This window comes from Eupeodes corollae, unplaced genomic scaffold, assembly GCF_945859685.1.
Source record: "Eupeodes corollae unplaced genomic scaffold, idEupCoro1.1 scaffold_748, whole genome shotgun sequence".
Lineage (NCBI taxonomy): Eukaryota > Metazoa > Arthropoda > Insecta > Diptera > Syrphidae > Eupeodes > Eupeodes corollae.
In genome coordinates, this window is record NW_026605453.1 from 17,201 (window position 1) to 37,266 (window position 20,066).

The following is a 20,066-nucleotide window of genomic DNA, read 5'->3' on the forward strand; positions in this document are numbered from 1 at the left end:
TCTACTTCATTTTTATAAAACTTGTCTTTAGAAAACCTTTTAATGTAACGAAAGGTACAGCTCGTTTTTGAAAATGCAATAAAATTAACCAAATTTTTTTTTTTGCAAATTCAATTAATTAATTCATTTTCCCTATAACTATGTCTTAAAGCTTGACAAAAATTCTTAAAATCCAGCATATTATCAAAAACTTAAAAATAACTTACTGGTGCTATGCGAGGTTAATCGATTACCTGAAAACGAATACCTTTCAATCTAAGAACAATCTTAATTATAATAAAAATAACCTTTTCTAAACCATGAAAATATTTACAAAATGTGGGTCGTTTGAGTTAATTTTTATAAATTTTTGTAAAACTTAAAACTAAATAAAACTGCGAAAACTAATTTTGCTACTTAAAATTACTTTAATTGCTTAAAGTCTTTAACAACAGAACAGCCACAGTAAGCTTTTTGGGTTAACTTTTTAATTTGGTTGTTATTATGTTTTTTTACATATATTTTTTTAAACTTTTATTTGTGAAATTGATATTGTAAAATTGTTGAAGGTTTGTCAAATTGAAAATTTGACAGGAAATTTCGACGTTTTAAGTTCCCTAGAGTCGAAATAAAAGATTATTAGAAAGACGTCTGTACGTCCGTACGTACGTTCGGGACGTTTTTTCGTCGTCCATAGCTCAAGAACCAGAAGAGATATCGACTTCAAATTAATTTTGTTATACAGATAATAATGCAGAAAGATACAGAAAGGGATCTCAGGAAAATTGCGTTTGTGCTTTTTTTTATCGTAGTAGTTTAAAAAATAAGGTGAACATTTTGGTTAACCCTAAATATTTCACGAACCAATAATGCTGGAGTACCCCGTGGCATGCTGGTTAGTGCGCTGGACTGCCATGCCAGAGGTCTTGGGTTCGATCCCTGCCTATGCAATCTTTAGTCTTTTTACGGCTACTGCCTCTTGCGAGAAATTGACAAATAGAAAAAGTGCTTTCTCAAATTAGCCGTTCGGATTCGGCATATAAACTTTAGGTCCCCTCCATATCTGACAACATTACTCGCACACAGGAATGGTTGAGAGTTGTAAGTGACTAGGCCCTAGTTTTCAACGGACTGTTGGGCCACCCAATTTATTTATTTTTTAATAACGCTAAGGATTATATATGGTAACGAAAAAACGATTTTAACATATGGTTAAATTTTAAGAAAAATCAAAGTGACAGTATTTTTTATAAAAAATAAAAAGCAAAAAAAAATCATTGCTTAAAGTTGGTAAAAATTCAATTTCGACTCAAATTACTTACTTACTTTCTTAAGGTGGCGCTACAGTCCTGTGTGAACTACACAGAAAAAAAAGTTGTCATATTAACAATCGTCGATAGTCAACCTGAAATTTGGCCAAATTGTCGCATTGACTACCAAAATAGTCAATATGACAACCTTATTTTTAAAAATTGACTACTGGATAGTCAATAGAACAATTTTGGATTGTCAATTATATGTAGTCAATATGACAACTGCGGTAGTCAATAGAACAACTTCAGTAGTCCATACGACAATTTGGTTGTCATATTGACTACCCAAAATTGACTATCGAGAATTGTTATATTGACTACCATAGTTGTCTTATTGACTCCTGCAGTTGTCATATTGACTACCGAGGTTGTCATATTGACTTCCAAAATTGACTACCGAGGTTGTCATATTGACTTCCAAAATTGACTATCGAGAATTGTCATATTGACTACCGCAGTTGTCATATTGACTACTGCAGTTGTCACATTGACTCCTGCAGTTGTCATATTGACTACCGAGGTTGTCATATTGACTTCCAAAATTGACTATCGAGAATTGTTATATTGACTACCGCAGTTGTCATATTGACTACCGCAGTTGTCATATTGACTACCGCAGTAGTTGTCATATTGACTACCAAAATTGACTACCGAGAATTGTTATATTGACTACCGCAGTTGTCATATTGACAACTGCAGTTGTCATATTGACTTGTCATATTGACTACCGTGGTTGTCATATTGACTACCAAAATTGACTACCGAGAATTGTTATATTGACTACCGCAGTTGTCCTATTGACTACCGCAGTTGTCATATTGACTACCGCAGTTGTCATATTGACTACCGCAGTAGTTGTCATATTGACTACCAAAATTGACTACCGAGAATTGTTATATTGACTACCGCAGTTGTCATATTGACAACTGCAGTTGTCATATTGACTTGTCATATTGACAACTGCAGTTGTCATATTGACTTGTCATATTGACTACCGTGGTTGTCATATTGACTACCAAAATTGACTATCGAGAATTGTTATATTGACTGCCACAGTTGTCTTATTGACTCCCGGAGTTGTCATATTGACTACCGCAGTTGTCCTATTGACTACCGCAGTTGTCATATTGACTATCGCAGTTGTCATATTGACTACCGCAGTTTTCATATTGACTACCATAGTTGTCATATTGACTATCGCAGTTGTTGTATTGACTACCACAGTTTTCATATTGACTACCAAATTGTACAAAAATTTCAGATCTCAAAATTGACAACCGAAAATTGTTCTATTGACTATCGCGGTTATCGGCTGAAAATTGACTACCAAATTGTCATATTGACTACCAAAATAGTCAATAGGATGACTTTTTTCGTTCTGTGTAGGGCCTCACACAACAAACTTCTCCATCTAGCACGGTCCCTAGCTAGATGTCTCCAGTTTTCAAGTTGGGTGAAGTCTTCGAAGTCTTCGAAGACTTTTTGCGCCGGAACAGAGGTTTCTATGCGCTATACGTGACCCAGCCATTTTAGTCGTTGGACGTTTTAGCCTTCTGGCTAAGTCTACGTCGCTGTACAGCCCGTACAGCTCGTCGTTCCATCTTCTCATCCACTCCCCTTCGATGCATACGGGACCGTAGATCACACGAAGCACTTTTCTCTCGAAGCGACCCAAGGTGCTTTCATCAGCTTTTGTCATGGTCTATGCTTCTGCACCGTATAGCAGGACGGGGATGATAAAGGTCTTATATAGCAACACTTTGGTCCCTCGAGAGAGGACTTTACCACTCAATTGCTTTCTTAGTCCAAAGAAACAGAGGTTAGCAAGATTTATCATAAGTTTGATCTAAGCGTCGTTTATGTCCTTTCTAGACGACAGCATGTACTTTGTTTTGCCCTCATTAACCGTTAAACCCACTTTTGCCGCTTCTGCCTCAATACTCACAAAAGCCCCATTAACATCACACTGAGTTCTTCCGATTATGTCAATGTCATCAGCATATGCTAGTAGTTGGACAGACTTTTGAAAGATAGTGCCTCTAGTGTTGACGAGTGAGCTCTGCACTATTCTTTCAAGTACTATGTTAAAAAAATCGCATGACGGCGCATCACCTTGTCAAAAACCTTTTTTGACATTGAAAGGTTCTGTTAAGTTGTTTCCAACCTTTATGGAGCAGTGTGAATTCTCCATGGTCATTGTGCACATACGGACGAGTTTGGCAGGGATGCCAAAACTAGACATGGCTCTATACAGCTCGTCACTGTAGATGCGTCATACGCGGCCTTGAAATCGATGTAAAGATGGTGGGTGTCGATTTTTAATGTGAATATTTGATCGACTGTGAACTTTCCTGTTCTAAAACCACACTGATAAGGACCTATCAGGTTGTTGACGATGGTCCTTAGACGTTCATATATTACGGCAGAGAAAATTTTATAGGCGATGTTAAGCAGACTGATTCCTTTATAGTTGATGCAGCTTAAAGGGTCTCCTTTTTTCAGGATCGGGCAAACAATACTGAGGTTCCATTCATCGGGCACGCTTTCTTCCGACCATATCTTACAGATAAGTTTAACCAACCAATAATAATAACCAACTTATCTCTAGCTGCTTTAGAGAGCTCGGCATTTAAGCCGCCCCAGCGGCTTTATTAGACTTCAGCTTAAATATGGCAATATTTACTTCGTCTAAGTCGGTAGGCCGGGATTGTTAGCTTTCGTCGTCTATATTGAATGGATCATCCTGCCTGATAGCGGAATTCAGTTCGTCGTCGGCGTTATACAGTCTGCAGAAGTGGTCCTTCAGTAAGACTCAAATATCTTTTCAAAAACTTGAGATTATTGCTTTAAACTAATTTTGACTTATAATAAAACAACAGCAACAACAACAACATTCGGTAAAATTTTGAGAAAAATTGAATTGACAGTTTTTTTTACAAAAAAATTGAACAAAAGTTGGAAAAAATAGATTTTCGACACAAATATCTTTTCAAAATTTGAGATTGTGGCACCCAACTAATGTTAACTTATAAGACATATTGTTTTCAACATTTGAACAGACAAATCGAATTGACAGTTTATTTACAAAAATAAAAACCTAAACAAAAAAAACAATACTAAAACTTGGTAGAAATTTACTTGCGAGTCAAAAAGTTTTTAAAAATTAAAAATATTGTCTTCAAACTCTTTTTATTTCATAGAAAATATTGTTTTCGATATTTAGTAGTTTTTCTTATAAACAATTAAAATCTACAAAAAAAGTACTCAAAATTTGTAAAAATTGATGTTCGGTTTTTGAAATCTTTCAAATTAATTTTATTCATCGAATTTTTAAAAATTTAAGAAATGCTACTAAAATTGTTAAAAATTTGTTTTCGACTAAATATCTATTTAACCAAACTAGATTTTCAAACTAAACTATTTCTTTAAACGAAAAATATTGTTGGTAACTTTAAAACTTTTAAGAATAATTCAACTGATAACTTTTTTAACCCAACACGAAAACCTACAAACAAGTGAAATTGACAGACGGGATCCGTGTGGGTCGCATCACAGCCTCTTTTTTCCATTTGAGATGGGGCAACGTCGAACCATACCGGGCACCAAAAGCAATCTTCATCTTAACCCTGCTGTCAAGACGGCTGCTAAAAACACAATCGTATTGTCAAGGCGAAATCTAGCCTACCTCTGTCCAGAGCAGCACTCGTATGTGTGTCGAAATACAAATACTGATCCCACCAGGTGCCAAGGTACTTTACTATACTTCTGTTCGACAGTACCTGTGGATTTGTTCTCACGTTTGCTAAATTTTTCTAATTTTTTCTCATATTCCATGAGGCTTCATACAACGGAGTCCTGAATAGAATAGATTCGCATTTCTGTAAGTTGATTTTCAAATTCCAGTCAACGGAATATTGTTGAATATTGTCGGAGTCACGCTGCAGAACTGTCCTGATTTGGCCGTTCTGTATGATATTAGGTCGTCGACGTACGCAAATGCCTGAGTTACACTACCTTTCAGATCGCTCATTCAAATGCTGAATAAGAACGGTGAGTTAACCGCTCTCTGCTGAAGACCATTTTTAATATCAACGATTTTGATTGAAGTTACAATGCCATTTTCGCAACAAACCGCCCACCATGAAGCAAGTCACAAAGCGTATACAACAGTGGTATGCTAAGTCGCTATCAAAATTCGATACAAACAAAAATTACCAATGACGAAATACCACTATAGCTGTTAATTGTCCCTAAAAATGTTTAACATTTTTGAACGAAATAAATTCAAATTCATTGTTTCTTCAAAAAAATGTATCTTACTGGGGCCCTACTATGTAATTCGATTCTACTATGGATATTATTCGAAAGTTGTTTGCGATTCTACTTTGAAATGGTACTATCTATGCAAGTAGAATCAAATGCCGGTAATGCCAACTTTTTAGCCAACAAATTTGCGAATTTCGAACGAGTCTCGCATTATGTTGATTTGGCGACCAACATTTTTGGAAAATAATTAAATAAAGAATTATAAATAAAAATGGACAGTGTTGCAATTTCGTTGGAGTCGGAAGGAAATGGAGAACAAGTTTATCAAATTGAAAGAAAGCGGATTAGGGATAAATTCAACATAATGGAACTCAGCGACGAAAGGTTTCCCTTATTGAGTACTAATGTAGGCATTTTCAATCTAAAAAAATACTTTTTTCAGCTTTGTTAAAAACTACCGTCTTTCAAAAGAAGCCTGTATGTATTTATTAAACAATATAACAACATTCTTAAGTAATCGGAAAAGGCAAACTTCTATTTCCAACATAATTAAACTATCAGCTACATTAAAATTTGTGTGCAACAAATTATAACAGAGGTTTTAACATCAATAGAAAAAGTAATTTGTCCTCAACTTATCAATTTCAAGCTCAAGATCAATAATTGAGCTCGTTTTTGGTGTCCTAAAGGCAATGTGCAGATGTCTTTTGGCAGCCAGGGAACTTCATTATTCACCCGAGAAGATTACTCAAATTAGGAACGTTTGTTGCGTTCTCCACAATCCATTCTCTGTTGGAAGAACAGCCTTTAGAAACCAAGGAACATTCAAATTTGCCTAAAAGAATAAGAAATAAAATAAGAGATGATAAAAAAAAAATCATAAACTTTTTATTTTTGAAAAGCAACTTTTAATACTAAAAAATTTAAAAAAGAACGTTACAAAAAAGAAATAATTTCAGTCTTTTTGAATTAGCACATATTATGACGGTTTTACACTAAAATAAAACCGTTATTATTTGCCGACAGAAAACACAGCGTCGCTGTTGAAGAAGCTATTGTGTATTCGCCCTAAGATCTTACGTGTTCAGCCTAGATCTCTAACGAAGTTTCTCGATCTGTCGCCCAGAGGGCAGTTCTGTTGCTGTCAAACACTGCAAGCGCCAACCAGGTGTACAATTCTTCATAGCGTCTTCACCAGTAAGGAACTTACTGAGAAGCTGTGTTTTCTGTCGGCAAATAATAACGGTTTTATTTTAGTGTAAAACCGTCATATTATCTACCTGGTGAAAACACAGCGTCGCTGTTGAAGACGTGTTTCTTAACTGCTGGTGTTTGAGCACAACATTATGATGATGAAAACTAGAAATAGTTCTAATAAAAAATAGTTTAGAACCTAATTCCCATAAAACAAAATATATTCTAATCAATTTAGTCCATTTAACATCATATCTCCGAGATATACTATTGATTTGACAGACTATGTTGCTCTTCTTGTATAATAAGTTATTGTTAAACAAAACAAAAATTTAATTCATAAATAGTATGGTTACAAAAAAAAAAAAAAAAAAAATTTAGTTCGTCTTTACTTTGCTTTAAAATTCTGAAAAAGGTGGTTTTCCTTCACGGATTGATTAGGATTTATATTCTTGCAGTAGTGTCGTCTGAAAGTATTCTCCGCCCTCCAATTTCCTCTTGAAAGAATTTCATCAACTGGGTGGTTCTGGAGCCAACCTAGTGAAGCAACCGCGGCTCGCACACTACCAGGTGTATCACTTATTCCGGCCTCTCGTAAAACTGAACGCACCCAACCGCCGCGCCGATCAATGTTCTTGATGCTGGTCTGACTGGACCCTTTACTTTACGCTTATAAAAAGACTGTCAAGATTATCCACACTTGCTCTTCTCTCCTCGGCTAATCTGATTAAACGCCTTAACCAATATACTGGACAGATGTTTTTGTTTGAATGCTCGAGTAACTGCCAACTGGACTGTCTATGTGTGGCTGAGTCAGTCTTCGAACCAAAAGACGGATGTATTATAATCTCGTTTTTACCCTCTATAAAACTATCGGGGGAAACTCTAAGTAATGTAAGATCATGAACTCTTCGTCCAGATGCAAGTAGCAAGATGATAGCCGTCCTCCTTAATGCGTCAAAAAGGGTCTCCTTGCTTTTTGTTGAGTCCAGCCAATCTACTACAGTCCGGGGATCCCAAGTCTGTAACTTTCTCGTAGCAGGTCTTGCTAATGATACTGCTTTTAAAATCTATTTCACTATTGAAGACAGATTTTCAACTGCATTTGGGCCACAAAATGTTGAAATTGCAGATTTATAGACAAGAATAGTACTTGGAGCATAGTTTTCTTTTAAAAACAACCAGGCCAAAAATCTAGCAACAATGGGACCTGATGGAGAATTCGCATTAAAATGATTTACTTTGCACCAAGCTATCCAAGCTCTTATAGCTGGTAAGTATGTCCTTACAGTCGAAACTCTCCATCCTCTCTTAAGTAATTCTTTTTCTTCATTCGACCACGCTTCTACTTGATTACCCCTCCCCCAACTCTCCATACGTTCAGGCTCAAAAGTTCGACCTGTGGAGGTGGACGTTTGGTCATATCTATCAATACCCTCCGCAGGTTGTTGATTGCTAGTGGTGGCTCTAGCGCCCGAGCCTTCAGGTCAGGCATCCAAAACACTTGCTTCCATTCGGGGGCTACAATGAGGTAGGTTCCCTGTGACTGGTTTAGGTGAGCTAACACCTTCGGCATCAGATTTGGTGGAGGAAATATCCACCCTAGTTGAAACTTCCAATGGCGACTGAATGCGTCGAGAAACTCTGCCGCACGATCTCTTGAATCTATCCACACATATCTTTCGACAACAGCTGTGTCCCTTGAAGCAAACAGATCGATGTCGGGTACCCCCCATCTCTCGAAGATAAGTTTCCTTGTTGCGGGTAGAAGATGCCATTCGGGGATAGATCGACCCCTTGAAAGTCTGTCTGCTATGCCATTGTACCTTCCCGGAAGGTAGAAAGCAGATATAGTTATATTGAACTGATCTACGAGGTGAAGAATCTGATAAGTTAGATCTAATAGGCCAATAGACCTGGTTCCCCCCTCCTTGTGAATATAAGCCACGAGAGTACGATTGTCTGTCTGAAGAAAGATGTGCGAGCCCCACAGCCGATCCACTCGGGCAGCTCTGTACACCGCATACATCTCTTTCATATTGGAGTTCCACCTTACCTGTTTTCTTGACCATCGACCTGACATGGCAGTGTCGTCCAATTGAGCACCCCAACCTGAGGCTGCCGCATCTGTTACCAAAAAGTTTGTTATTGCCGGTTTGTGAATTGGTGAGAACTTGTCTGTGGCTCCGAGCCACCAAGTGATCTCCTCCATGGCCCTCCGAGGGATGGGGAGTATATGTGTCACACGTCTGTTGAATCTTCGAAGAAAGATCTGAAGGCAGCGACAGTTTAATCTTCCCCTTGGTATTACAAAACTTGCAAAGTTCAGCTATTCCAAAAGCTTCTGAAGTCTTTTCCGGTTGCAAAATTTCTTTTGAACCAACGCCTGAAGAGAAAGTCTGATCTTCTCCTTCTTTATCTCTGGAATACTCATACGATTCACTTTCAAATCCCACTGAATACCCAGAAATTCCATAACCTCATTTGGTATGACAACCGACTTCTTTAAATTTATCACCCATCCGAGGGCCTCTAAAAGTTCTACAGTCTCCGCGACCTGAACTATAAGCTTGGACAAATCTTGACCTACCAAAAGGAAGTCGTCCAGGTAAACTAAAACTCGGATACCTCTGCTTCGAAGAATCTCCGCGATCCAACAAGTTAGGGCTGAAAACAGCCTGGGAGCTGACGACAGGCCAAACGGGAGGCAGGTACGTTGTAAGAGTTCGCCTCTGTACACTACTCTTGGAAAGGGTCGATTGCTTTCTGCTATTGGCACATGAAAGTATGCAAGTGATAAGTCTATCTTTGCCATCCAATCTTTTGCCTGTATAAAATCTGGGACGGAGGCGTGAGAGATCAGTTTGAAAGTCTTTTCTGTTACAACGTTGTTAAGCGCTCTCAGATCGAAAATGGGACGAACTCCCCCCCTTGATTTTTTTATTAGGAACATCTTTGAAATAAAACTTGGGCTGACTTGAGGGGAGGGCTCTAACACGCCTGATTCTTTCATCTCTTGTACTTGAAGATCCATCTCTTGAGATGGATTTGTCGAAAAATTTTGTAAAATATCTTCTGTTGGAAAAACTAAAAGGGGTTTGGAACAAAACGGTATCCTTGCTCCGGAAATGCTTTGTAGGATGAAAAAATTTGCGCCAAGGTTCTGCCACTTGTCTCTGAAAAACCTTAGCTGCCCTCCCCTGAAAGGTGTTTGTGAGTCATTTATTGGCCTTGGTATTCTCTTTGGAGCGAAAGGAATTCGCTCTCCTTCTGTCCTGCTTGCTATCTCCCTGCCTCTCTTTGTGATTGTTTCTGTGTGCAGATCTCTTATAATTATACCTGGTCTCACTTCTCTTTTTTCTGTCGCTGTAAGACGACCGTTGATTATGAAAAGGCCTTCTCTCCCTAGAAAAAGAAGGCGTGCTTAGCCAAGACTGAGATCCACCAAGCGATTGTATTAAGGTCTGTAGCGCCTGTTTGTCAAAAAGATGCTCTGCACTTGGATTAAAGTTTCTAAGCGCAGACTGAATGTTCTTATTAGATATCTGAGAAATTAATCTCTCACGCCTCACCTCAATGCACTCAGCTCTCTTACCACATATCACCTGCAATGCTAGTTCTGTGTTTTTATAGGAATCAGAGGATGATCCAAACAAATTTGTAAATTTGTCAAACAAAGAGTTTGGGTTCAAGTCATTCGGTGACTTGAAAGCCCAGTCAATAATTGACTGAAGTCCTGATTTCAACAAAGACTTTTGTTCCAACAAGGAATTAGAAAGGGCTGCCATTACTTGCTCCGTGGAAACTAAATAATCTTTTGTCTTACTGAGCAAACAGAGCTCATCATTTACCTGAAGTTCAACGAAACCTGGAGAAGCCGCCAACATTTTCATTGCTTTGGAATATCTCACATTCTTCCATGTTGGTAGTCCAAAATATTGCAACCTGACAAGCGCTTCAAGATGTTCTTTCTTCGCTGGCTGGACCACTCTTGCATCGCTCTCGGTCTGCAACTGACCCAGATCTAGCGATCTATTGGAACCTTCTGGATGACTGAGAAAATCATCTGATGTTGGCATGTGCAGTCCGATGCTCGCCTCCTCATCCTGTGGAATTGGGACAAATAATTAACTTGATCTGCTAGTTCACCCAGCCGCTGATCAATTGATGTCGGCTCGCGAGATCGTTTGTTTGGTAGTGGTGAGGCAATCATCTCACTTTGTGAGGATGAAGAACTCGAAGACGATGAACTTCTTTTGGAATGGCGAGGGCTCATATCTCTCTTTTTTGATTTACACGGCGGCGGCGGCGGTGAACTCATTTTAAATGTTAATCAAAAAATAAAAATTCTAATAACACACTTGATTTGCGACCTATTGGCGACGAAATACACAACGCTATGAAGAATTGTACACCTGGTTGGGGCTTGCAGTGTTTGACAGCAACAGAACTGCCCTCTGGGCGACAAATCAAGAAACTTCGTTTGAGATTTAGGCTGAACACGTAAGATCTAAGGGCGAATACACAATAGCTTCTTCAACAGCGACGCTGTGTTTTCACCAGGCAGATAATATAGTATTTAAATATTCAATGTACGTGCTTCATAAAACTAAAAAATCACATTATGAAACTTACCTACTTACTTAAGGTGGTGGTACAGTCCTGTGTGAACTAGGGCCTCACCCAACGAACTTCTCCATCTAGCTCGGTCCATAGCTAGATGTCTCCAGTTTCGCGCTCCAAGTTGGGTGAGGTCACATCCACTTGTGCGTGCCACCTGATTTGCGGTCTTCCTCTACTGCGCTGTCCTGTGGGTGTAGATTCGAAGACTTTACGGGCCGGAGTATTGGTTTCCACGCGCTCTACGTGACCCAGCCATCTTAGTCGTTGGACTTTTACCCTTCTGGCTAAGTCTGCGTCGCTGTACAGCCCGTACAGCTCGTCGTTTCATCTTCTCCTCCACTCCCCTTCGATGCATACGAAGAACTTTTCTCTCAAAGCGACCCAAGGTGCTTTCAGCCGCTTTTGTCATAGTCCATGCTTTTGCATCGTATAGCAGGACGGGGATGATAAGGGTCTTATATAGCAACACCTTGGTCCCTCGAGAGAGGATTGTACCACTCAATTGCTTTCTTAGTCCAAAGAAACAGCGGTTAGCAAGAGATATTCTCCGTTTGATCTCAGCGCTGGTGCTGTTTTCTGCGTTTACAGCGGAGCCTAGGTATACGAAGTCCTTGACTATCTCAAAGTTACGTCTGTCGATGGTGACGTCGGTGTTTTTGCCCCCTCTGCCTCAATACTCACAAAAGACCAATTCAAATCGCGCTGAGTTCTTCCGATTAAGTCAATGTCATATGCCAGTAATTGGACAGACTTTTGAAAGATAGTGCCTCTAGTGTTGATGAGTGAGCTCTGCACTATTCTTTCAAGCACGATGTTAAAAAAATCACATCACAGTGTCACAGTGACACCTTGTCTAAAAAATTTTGTTGGCATATAAAGGTTCTGGTTAGTTGTTTCCAAGCTTTATAGAGCATAGTGAATTCTCCATGTTCATCCTGCACAAACGTACGTGTTTGGCAGGGATGCCAAAACTATACATGGCTCTATACAGCTCGTCTATGTGTATGCTATCATATGCGTCATGAAATTGATGAAAAGATGGTGGCTGTCGATTTGGTGTTCTTGGGTTTTTTCAAGGATCTGCCGTAATGTGACTTTCCTGGTCTAAAACGACGCTGATAAGGACCTGTCAAGTTGTTGACGATGGGCCTTAGACGTTCACATATAACGGCAGAGAAGATTTTAAAGGCGATGTTAAGTAGACTTATTCCTCTATAGTTGGTGCAGTTTAGAGGGTCTCCTTTTTTCAGGATCGGGCACATTATGAAAGCAAACATAAATTCAATTTCTAAACTAAAAAAAATTATGTACATATTTGGAGTGGTCAGTGTTTGGCGAAGTTGGTTTTTTTCCTTATAACTTTTCTTTTTGAATTCAAACTTTTCTTTTTTAAGTTCCAGTTTTTCTTTTTTAAGTTCCAGTTTTTCTTTTTTAAGTTTGTATATTTCTTCCTTCAATTCTGAGTCTCTTTTATATTTCAAAATTCCTTTCAGATTTTGATTCATTTCCTTCATCACTTCCAAGGAATTGTTCTGGTAGGATGTTTGATTATTAATTTGTTTTTCTAAGCATATAATCTGCCCTTTTTTCATGTTATTCGCGGGGGTTGGAATGTTTTCTTTTTCGGCACTCAGATTTTCTATACGTCTTACTTCATTTTCAAAAATGAGATGACAGTGTCATTATTATTCAATCCAAAACTTTATGAACCGCCCGGAATTCAATCAATTGCTTGACCTAAGTTCAAAAGTTCAGCGACCTTCTCTTCTTCTTCTGGAGTTAACGCATTATATTTTGGCGGACCACCACCAGTTCCAGACAATCTAATATTATTCTTTCTTAGCTTGGCTTTTGTGTCACTTTGAAGTCAGCCCCAACTTACATAAGTACTATGTACATGGATTTTGACCTACCTTTTTCCACCCGACCGACGCTATCACGTTGTGGTAAACCTTCCGCGTTCAAATGATTGGATAAATTTGTCAATAAATGGTTGGACTTTTGTCTTGCTTCAGGTGTTTTGAGGTAGTCTTTTGACAAATCTGAATGTTTCGTCATGTAGAGGACGAGAATTTCGAACTGTGCGGCGTTCGTGTTTGAGGTTTTTGATGAATCCCTGAGCAGGAAACATATGTTTATTAGTATATGTTTATTAAATAACTAACTAAATATTAACAATACATAATTTCCATTTATTTACATTTCGATAGAAAACTTCTTGTTTCGACCGCTCGAAAACACATTATTCACGAATTCGGATGACTTTGACATTTAAATTAAAATTAAGTAGTACCGAATTTCCGAATAAAACAAAAATAGTGGGCATTACTAGAGCTGTTAGATTTTCGTTTATTAGAATTTGCTATCGAGTTACAGAGTTGCGATTTTGCGAATTCGATAATTTTTATCTTAGAATTAAGTTACATAGTAGGGCCCCGGTATTCATCTTTTATGAAAATAAAGTTTTAATACTGTCAGAAATGTAAAACAAATTTTTTACAGATAACCGTTCTTTAAAACTTTAAATTGTATATACGAGTATCACATCATGTTTTTGGCATATCGTGGGCCTCATAAGCAAACCTCGTAACTCACAAATTTCAAATTTTTCAGGAGAGACGAAAATGTCTCACGGAGCTTATTTGTAGCAAAATATTAATTTTTCGTTAAATAATATACTTAAAAAAATAGTGTGTTTAATCTTAAACCATTGTCAAAACGAAAATAGCAAAACTTTTGATTTTACTGGAGTTACGAGGTTTACTAATTAGTTTCATCTCATGTTACGAGGTTTTCGAAAAATTTAATAGTCAGTCTTCGTAAATAAACTAAAACTTAGTTATCTTTTTAATAGTTTTTTATTGTTTTTAACACAAACAAAAAAGAAAACAGAGATTTAATACACAAATACATACGTTTTATTCATTATGATGAGGAATATTATCATAAAAATCATGAAAATCTCCTGGTAACGAGGTTTTCAAGTCTTGTAAATCGTTGTATTTTCTTTTAGTGATTTTTAATCTTCTTTCGTAAAGTTGAGGAAGAGTCCTCACAGGAACGCATTTTATTGGAATTTCCGGTCTCGATGGTAAGAGATTCTAAGAGTCACTGAATTTTAGTTTATATGAAATAGCGGAATCAGAATATTTAAGTGCTACTATGTCAGTAACACATGCATCCCCCTTCTTTTTACCTGGGGTGTCATTCCGTAATTTCCGAAACGATAATCGTCAAAACGATTATCATTAACGATATCGTCAATAATTTGGTTCACGTAACTTTATCACTATCGTCTCGTTCAATCGTTTTCAGTATAAGTTCGTTGAGTATATTCCAAATGTCAAAATGAACTCAACGAAAGATAATGCTTGTTCAATAGCTTGAAAATGTTATTAAACTTGGTTTTTCTCTATGGGAAATTTTGAAAATTTACAAAAAACGTATTGTTAATAAACATACCAATTATTTTGTGATGTTTGTTGTTATTGTCACTTTTTGTGTTTTCATTTGTTGCTGCCGAAGATAAAACAATAATGTGAAAATGTTTGTTCAATGTCTTATATTTTTGTAAATCAGCTGCAATAATAAACCCAATTTGGTCAAAGGGAAGGAAGTGAAGACTTCATTTTACCCACAGGGAACATAACTTGGCTTCAAAAATATTTAATGTTTCCAAAACTAATTTGGATTAGTGCTTTGTGCAAGAGCGATACAAAAATTGTTGCCTGTCGAATATACCAACGTTACTACGCCCCAAAGTTAAAACAAATTTGAATATTAAATGTATATATGTACATTATGTATGTAGAACATTATAAAGTCCTCTTTTGCAATTCCAAAACTACAAGTGTTTTATTTATTTAACAACAATTAAGAGAGATTTACTAATGTTTTGTATATAAAAAATGCGTAACCGAATTCATTGTATTTTTTTGAGTTTTTATTTTCATTTTGTAACAAAACTAAACTACACCGAAACTTTTTTGCTTCAATTTGCTTAGTTGTCAATGGAAATTAATAGCAGACGATACCTACTTAGCTATCGTGCAAACGCTATCGTTTGGACGATATCACTTTGACGATTATCGTCTTACGTGAAGTGAGACTATCGTCGAAACGATATCGTCGAACGATTATCGTTTTACGGAATGACCCCCCTGGCCTTATAGACTTGAAGAAACCAACGGAAGTGAAATTGAGAAAATAGGTGTGATCCAAATATTGTACCTCGTATGGGTTGCTCTTTCTCGCTATTTTGCAGATATCAATGTAATCAGCAGGAACGTTTATATCGGTTTTTCTATAAATCCGTTCAATACAGGAATGCATCGAGTCAGCTTCCATTTGCGTATGGCCTCCGCATAAGAATTTTTGTTTAATGGTTATGCTATGGGAGATTGAAATGTTAAGCATCGCATTAGCCAATATAGAGTTTCTATTTTGAGAAGTGCATCCATCGCTGTATAAAATGATTCGCCTTACAGAAGTATTTTCTATCTGCACCGATAAAAACTTACTTAAAATGGTAGCAAACTCCTGAGCTGTTACGTATAATTCCGTTTCATTGCACAAGAAGCAATAACCCTTTTTGGACTAAATGTCGAAGATCGTGAAATTGTGGATGACTAACTTCGTTTTGTAATACATGGTGGAGATATTAGACTTAGGGCTTAAGAGAACCGATTGCAGATCCATCGTCAAAACCATAACACGTTCGTTAACGTTACCTTTATCTGCTTCTTTTTCTTTTCGTGCCTCATCCACCTTTTGTCGGTGAAGCTTGAACACATTTTCCGAAAGGTTTTTGGCTTCAAAGACTCCACAAGTCTCACACCTATCTTTTTCGGTAAAAACAAGCTAAGGTTTTGGTTTTCAAGCTCTAACCGAAACGTGGTAAGGGCTAGAGGTTCCATGTTCCGGTTTTTGCACCATTCTTCGGTATAAAAGTTAAACAAATCAGCCTTGGAAAGCCAATTTGATTCCAGGTACATTTTTGCAGAACTTGACCTACAATAATGGGATTCCATCTTCGGAAGAGAATTAAAAAAGTCAAGCAAAGATTGTTTTCTTTCCACAGAAAAACTTCTTTTTCCTGCTGAAGTTTGTTCGACAACATTTTCTTTTAAGGCATTATTGTCTTTTGTGGCGTCTTCAGTTCAATGCTGACCATTCTCCTATTGATAATGTGTTCAAAAACATTTGCTTGCATACTCTCACCTTCTCATTGTTAAGCCATAAATGATAACAAGCTGTCGATTTTCTTCTGCTCACCTCTTCTTGTTTTCTGTCACGGTGTCTTTTTGTAGGTTTCATGTCAATAAGTAATTTAATAAGCAACTGTTTCTCAGGCCATGTTCTTTCCCAAAAGTCTTTAAAAATGTCAAGTCTCTGGATCTCCGTGAACAAAAAGCAGTTTGTTTGTTTCTTACTAAAAACGCATTTGCACCGGGGTTTAATAACGCGACTGGGCTTTTCATTCCTATATGCCCACTTTCCTTCTTGTCTCTTCTTGCCGCTGTATTTTAAGCCTAACTCCCTTTTTCGTTTTTGTTTATTGGTTTGCCAATTATTATTAATATTTAAAATGGCTATCTAAATTCACGAAGTAGTTTTTAAAAACGCTAAGTTATTTGTGCTAAAACAGTTCTATAACAGAAAAAGGCAATACGGTTTGAAAATAAGTTTTGTTCTTGTAACGAATCTGTTGCTTAAACAATTCTATTCTATCAAATTTTAGAATTTTACAAGTTTAAAAATAATTGAAAAAGCGTATTTTTAATAAAAATAAAAAAAAAAAAAATTGTGTGGCGCGACAGTCCGTTGAGAACCAAGGCCTAGTGACTTACAACTCTCAACCATTCCTGTGTGCGAGTAATGTTGTCAGGAATGGAGGGGACCTACAGTTTATATGCCGACTCCGAACGGCTAATTTTGAGAAAGCACTTTTTCATGACAATAGTTACTCTTGGAGAATGTGTCAATTCCTCGCAAGAGGCAGTACCCGTGAAAAGACTTTAGATGGCATAGGCAGGGATCGAACCCAAGACCTCTAGCATGAAAGTCCAACGCACTAACCATCATGCCACGGGTACCACTGCGTATTTTTAATAGTTCAGCAAATATTTAAAATTAAAGTTTGGTTTTGAAATCCGCACTAAAATTTGAGATCAAAACGTTTTGTCAAAGCTATGAAACTATCAAATTCAAGGTTTCGTCAAAACTTCATAATTTATAATGAGACATTTTCAGAAACTAAGTAAGATACTTAAATGACTTAAATTGTATCTGGAAGAGAAAGAGATTTAAACCTTGGAAAATCGTTACATAATCTACTGTCAAGAGATATTTTGAAATAAGCCTTAAAAACTCTGTTTTGACAGTTAATTTCTTCCTTACGTGAGCATTTAAATGTCACGTCGCATCTGTTACGATACTTAAGAAGGTACTTCTAGTAAATTATCCACCTGGTAGAAAATCTAGGTAGCTTAGAGAAGTAACAAGGAATTTTTATTTGTCCTTAAAAGGTTTGGAGTGATGCCAAATATTAAAGTTTTTGAATTTATTTATATCTAAACTTGATGAAAGTATTGTTAATTCAGGTTATTCCCATAAATATAATTAAAATGAAACTAACATCCATCAACGCTTATTGTTGAATAATCTTACAAGAGATTCAGATGATTAGGTAAGAATGAAACAACAATTAGGCTTCAAGTAATAAAACACCACAAATATTACTAAAGTAACTGCTAAACATAGGAAACATGATCATAGGGACCAATAAAATAACCTACTTAAACACTACAGTAACATTTTTACCAAGCTACCTGCCTGTTTTATTTTAATATAGTTTTCCGAAACGCTGGCGTTTTTATACCTCTATCCTTTACTGAGACTATGTAGCTTTAATTAATTTTACAAACTAAGAAAATGGTTCTCTTTATTGCTTTTCTTTGGAAATTTGTATGGAGTTTTTCAAAAACACGTTTTTGGAAATTTGTAAATCCTTCTTTTTAAATCATTGTAATTTATGTACAGCTCTTCCTATTCCTTCCTTAACTTTAGCCGATATATGTATATGACCTCTTACAGCAGTCAATCAGTCCTCAGCTCAATCTAGAAACTATCAGAAGGTTCAAAGATTTGTCAACACAAACTTTTAAAAATGATCAAAAGTTTGGGCAAACATATTTCAAAAATGCCCTGTCGTTTGTCTTGGCTCCTTGTTGAAGTCACTCAAGGTTTGAACAACGAATATTTTGTCATACATTCGGTCGAGGTGATTGGTGATATTAATGGGGCTTACGTCGATCGAAGAATTCGGTTCAATCAAGAACGTCGAGAACTGATTGGAATAGTGCGTTTAGCTTCAGACGATCTAAAAACAGTCGAAATGGAACGGGCACGCTTATTGATGGCACAAAAAAGTCTTACATCTGAATTGAAACCCTTGGAGGCGAACTTGTGGTGTCTAGTTCATCAACTCAGTGATGACAGTAAGGTTCAATTGATAACCGTCAGTTGCAAGAAACTAGTCTTTATCGAAAGTGTTGACAACAATAGAAAACATTTTATGCTGCAAAAAGAAAATTCCCAAGCTCCAGTTGCCCTGCTTCACGTTCTGGACTCCGAACAGCAGCTGCTTGACAAAATGGAGTGTCTCAGCAACGCCTTAGTCCAAAATTATTTGGTAAGTTTAAGCTAATATTTATACGGTTCCGAATTTTACTCAAATTTTGTTTTATTTCAAAAATGTCTTTTAGTGTGAGGAAAAGGATGCAGTGATTGAAGCAGAAGGACTTGAGGAGGCTTATCTATTGGTTCAATATTTTGAAACACGAAATAACTTAATTTACACCATTGTACATTATAAAGATACTATTTTTAAGGATGAAAATTTATTCCGAAATGTTGTCGCTTACATTTCCAATAATCAGCAGAAAACTGTCAGCCAAGGTATTATTTTGCGAAAGTCTTTCATAAAGGATGAGTTAACTAAACTTTTGACAAATATAAGAGAAACTTGTGATAACGTTGATTTTCGGTTGCTGAATTCCACAAAAAATTGAAGGTACATATATAAAAAGCTTCACTTTGCACAGATTGTGAAAACTGTGGGTAGGTATGGTTTTTACCAAAAATAGAATCAAATAGTCGTGGAAACTTCGAAACTAGAAAGGAACACAATATTCATACAAATATTCTAAGCTTTGAAAAACAAAAACTTTGAAATTTTTTTAATATACGACAAATAACTTGGACATGAAAGAGATAAAGAATTTCATGGAAAGAGATTTAAACTAAAGTTTTAATTGTTATTAATTATTGTAGAATATGTAATAACAAATTGTAAATAGACAAGCAAAATAAAAGATTACATTTATACAGTAAAATTACAAATATTATTTTTGTTTTATTATTTTGAAAAACCATTTATGGCGCTGTATGAAATAATGTGCGCTATGTTCTTATATTTTGACTTTAAATTTACAAAGAAAAACACCAAAAAATAACTTAAGCCATCGATTAATTTCTTTGTGTACTTAAAATTCCGATAAGCATAAATTCTCCATTGAACTATTTTAGCAAGAATGGATAAACAATATTATTTGAATATTATTGTGGTTCCATTTTCTAAAGCCATCATTAGTTATGAGTATTTAGTTGACTCTATATGAAACTTTAAGC

At 36.6% G+C, this 20,066-nt stretch overlaps 1 protein-coding gene across 1 annotated transcript; it reads left to right on the forward strand.

The window, feature by feature from the left end:
- The first annotated feature begins 18,514 nt into the window (after positions 1-18,514).
- Positions 18,515-19,461, forward strand: LOC129953514 (early boundary activity protein 3-like). Its single transcript, XM_056066756.1, has 2 exons — positions 18,515-19,068; positions 19,142-19,461. Exons 1-2 carry the CDS (start codon positions 18,544-18,546, stop codon positions 19,445-19,447), a joined length of 831 nt encoding a protein of 276 aa, XP_055922731.1. The 5' UTR covers positions 18,515-18,543; the 3' UTR covers positions 19,448-19,461.
- The last annotated feature ends 605 nt before the right edge of the window (positions 19,462-20,066 follow it).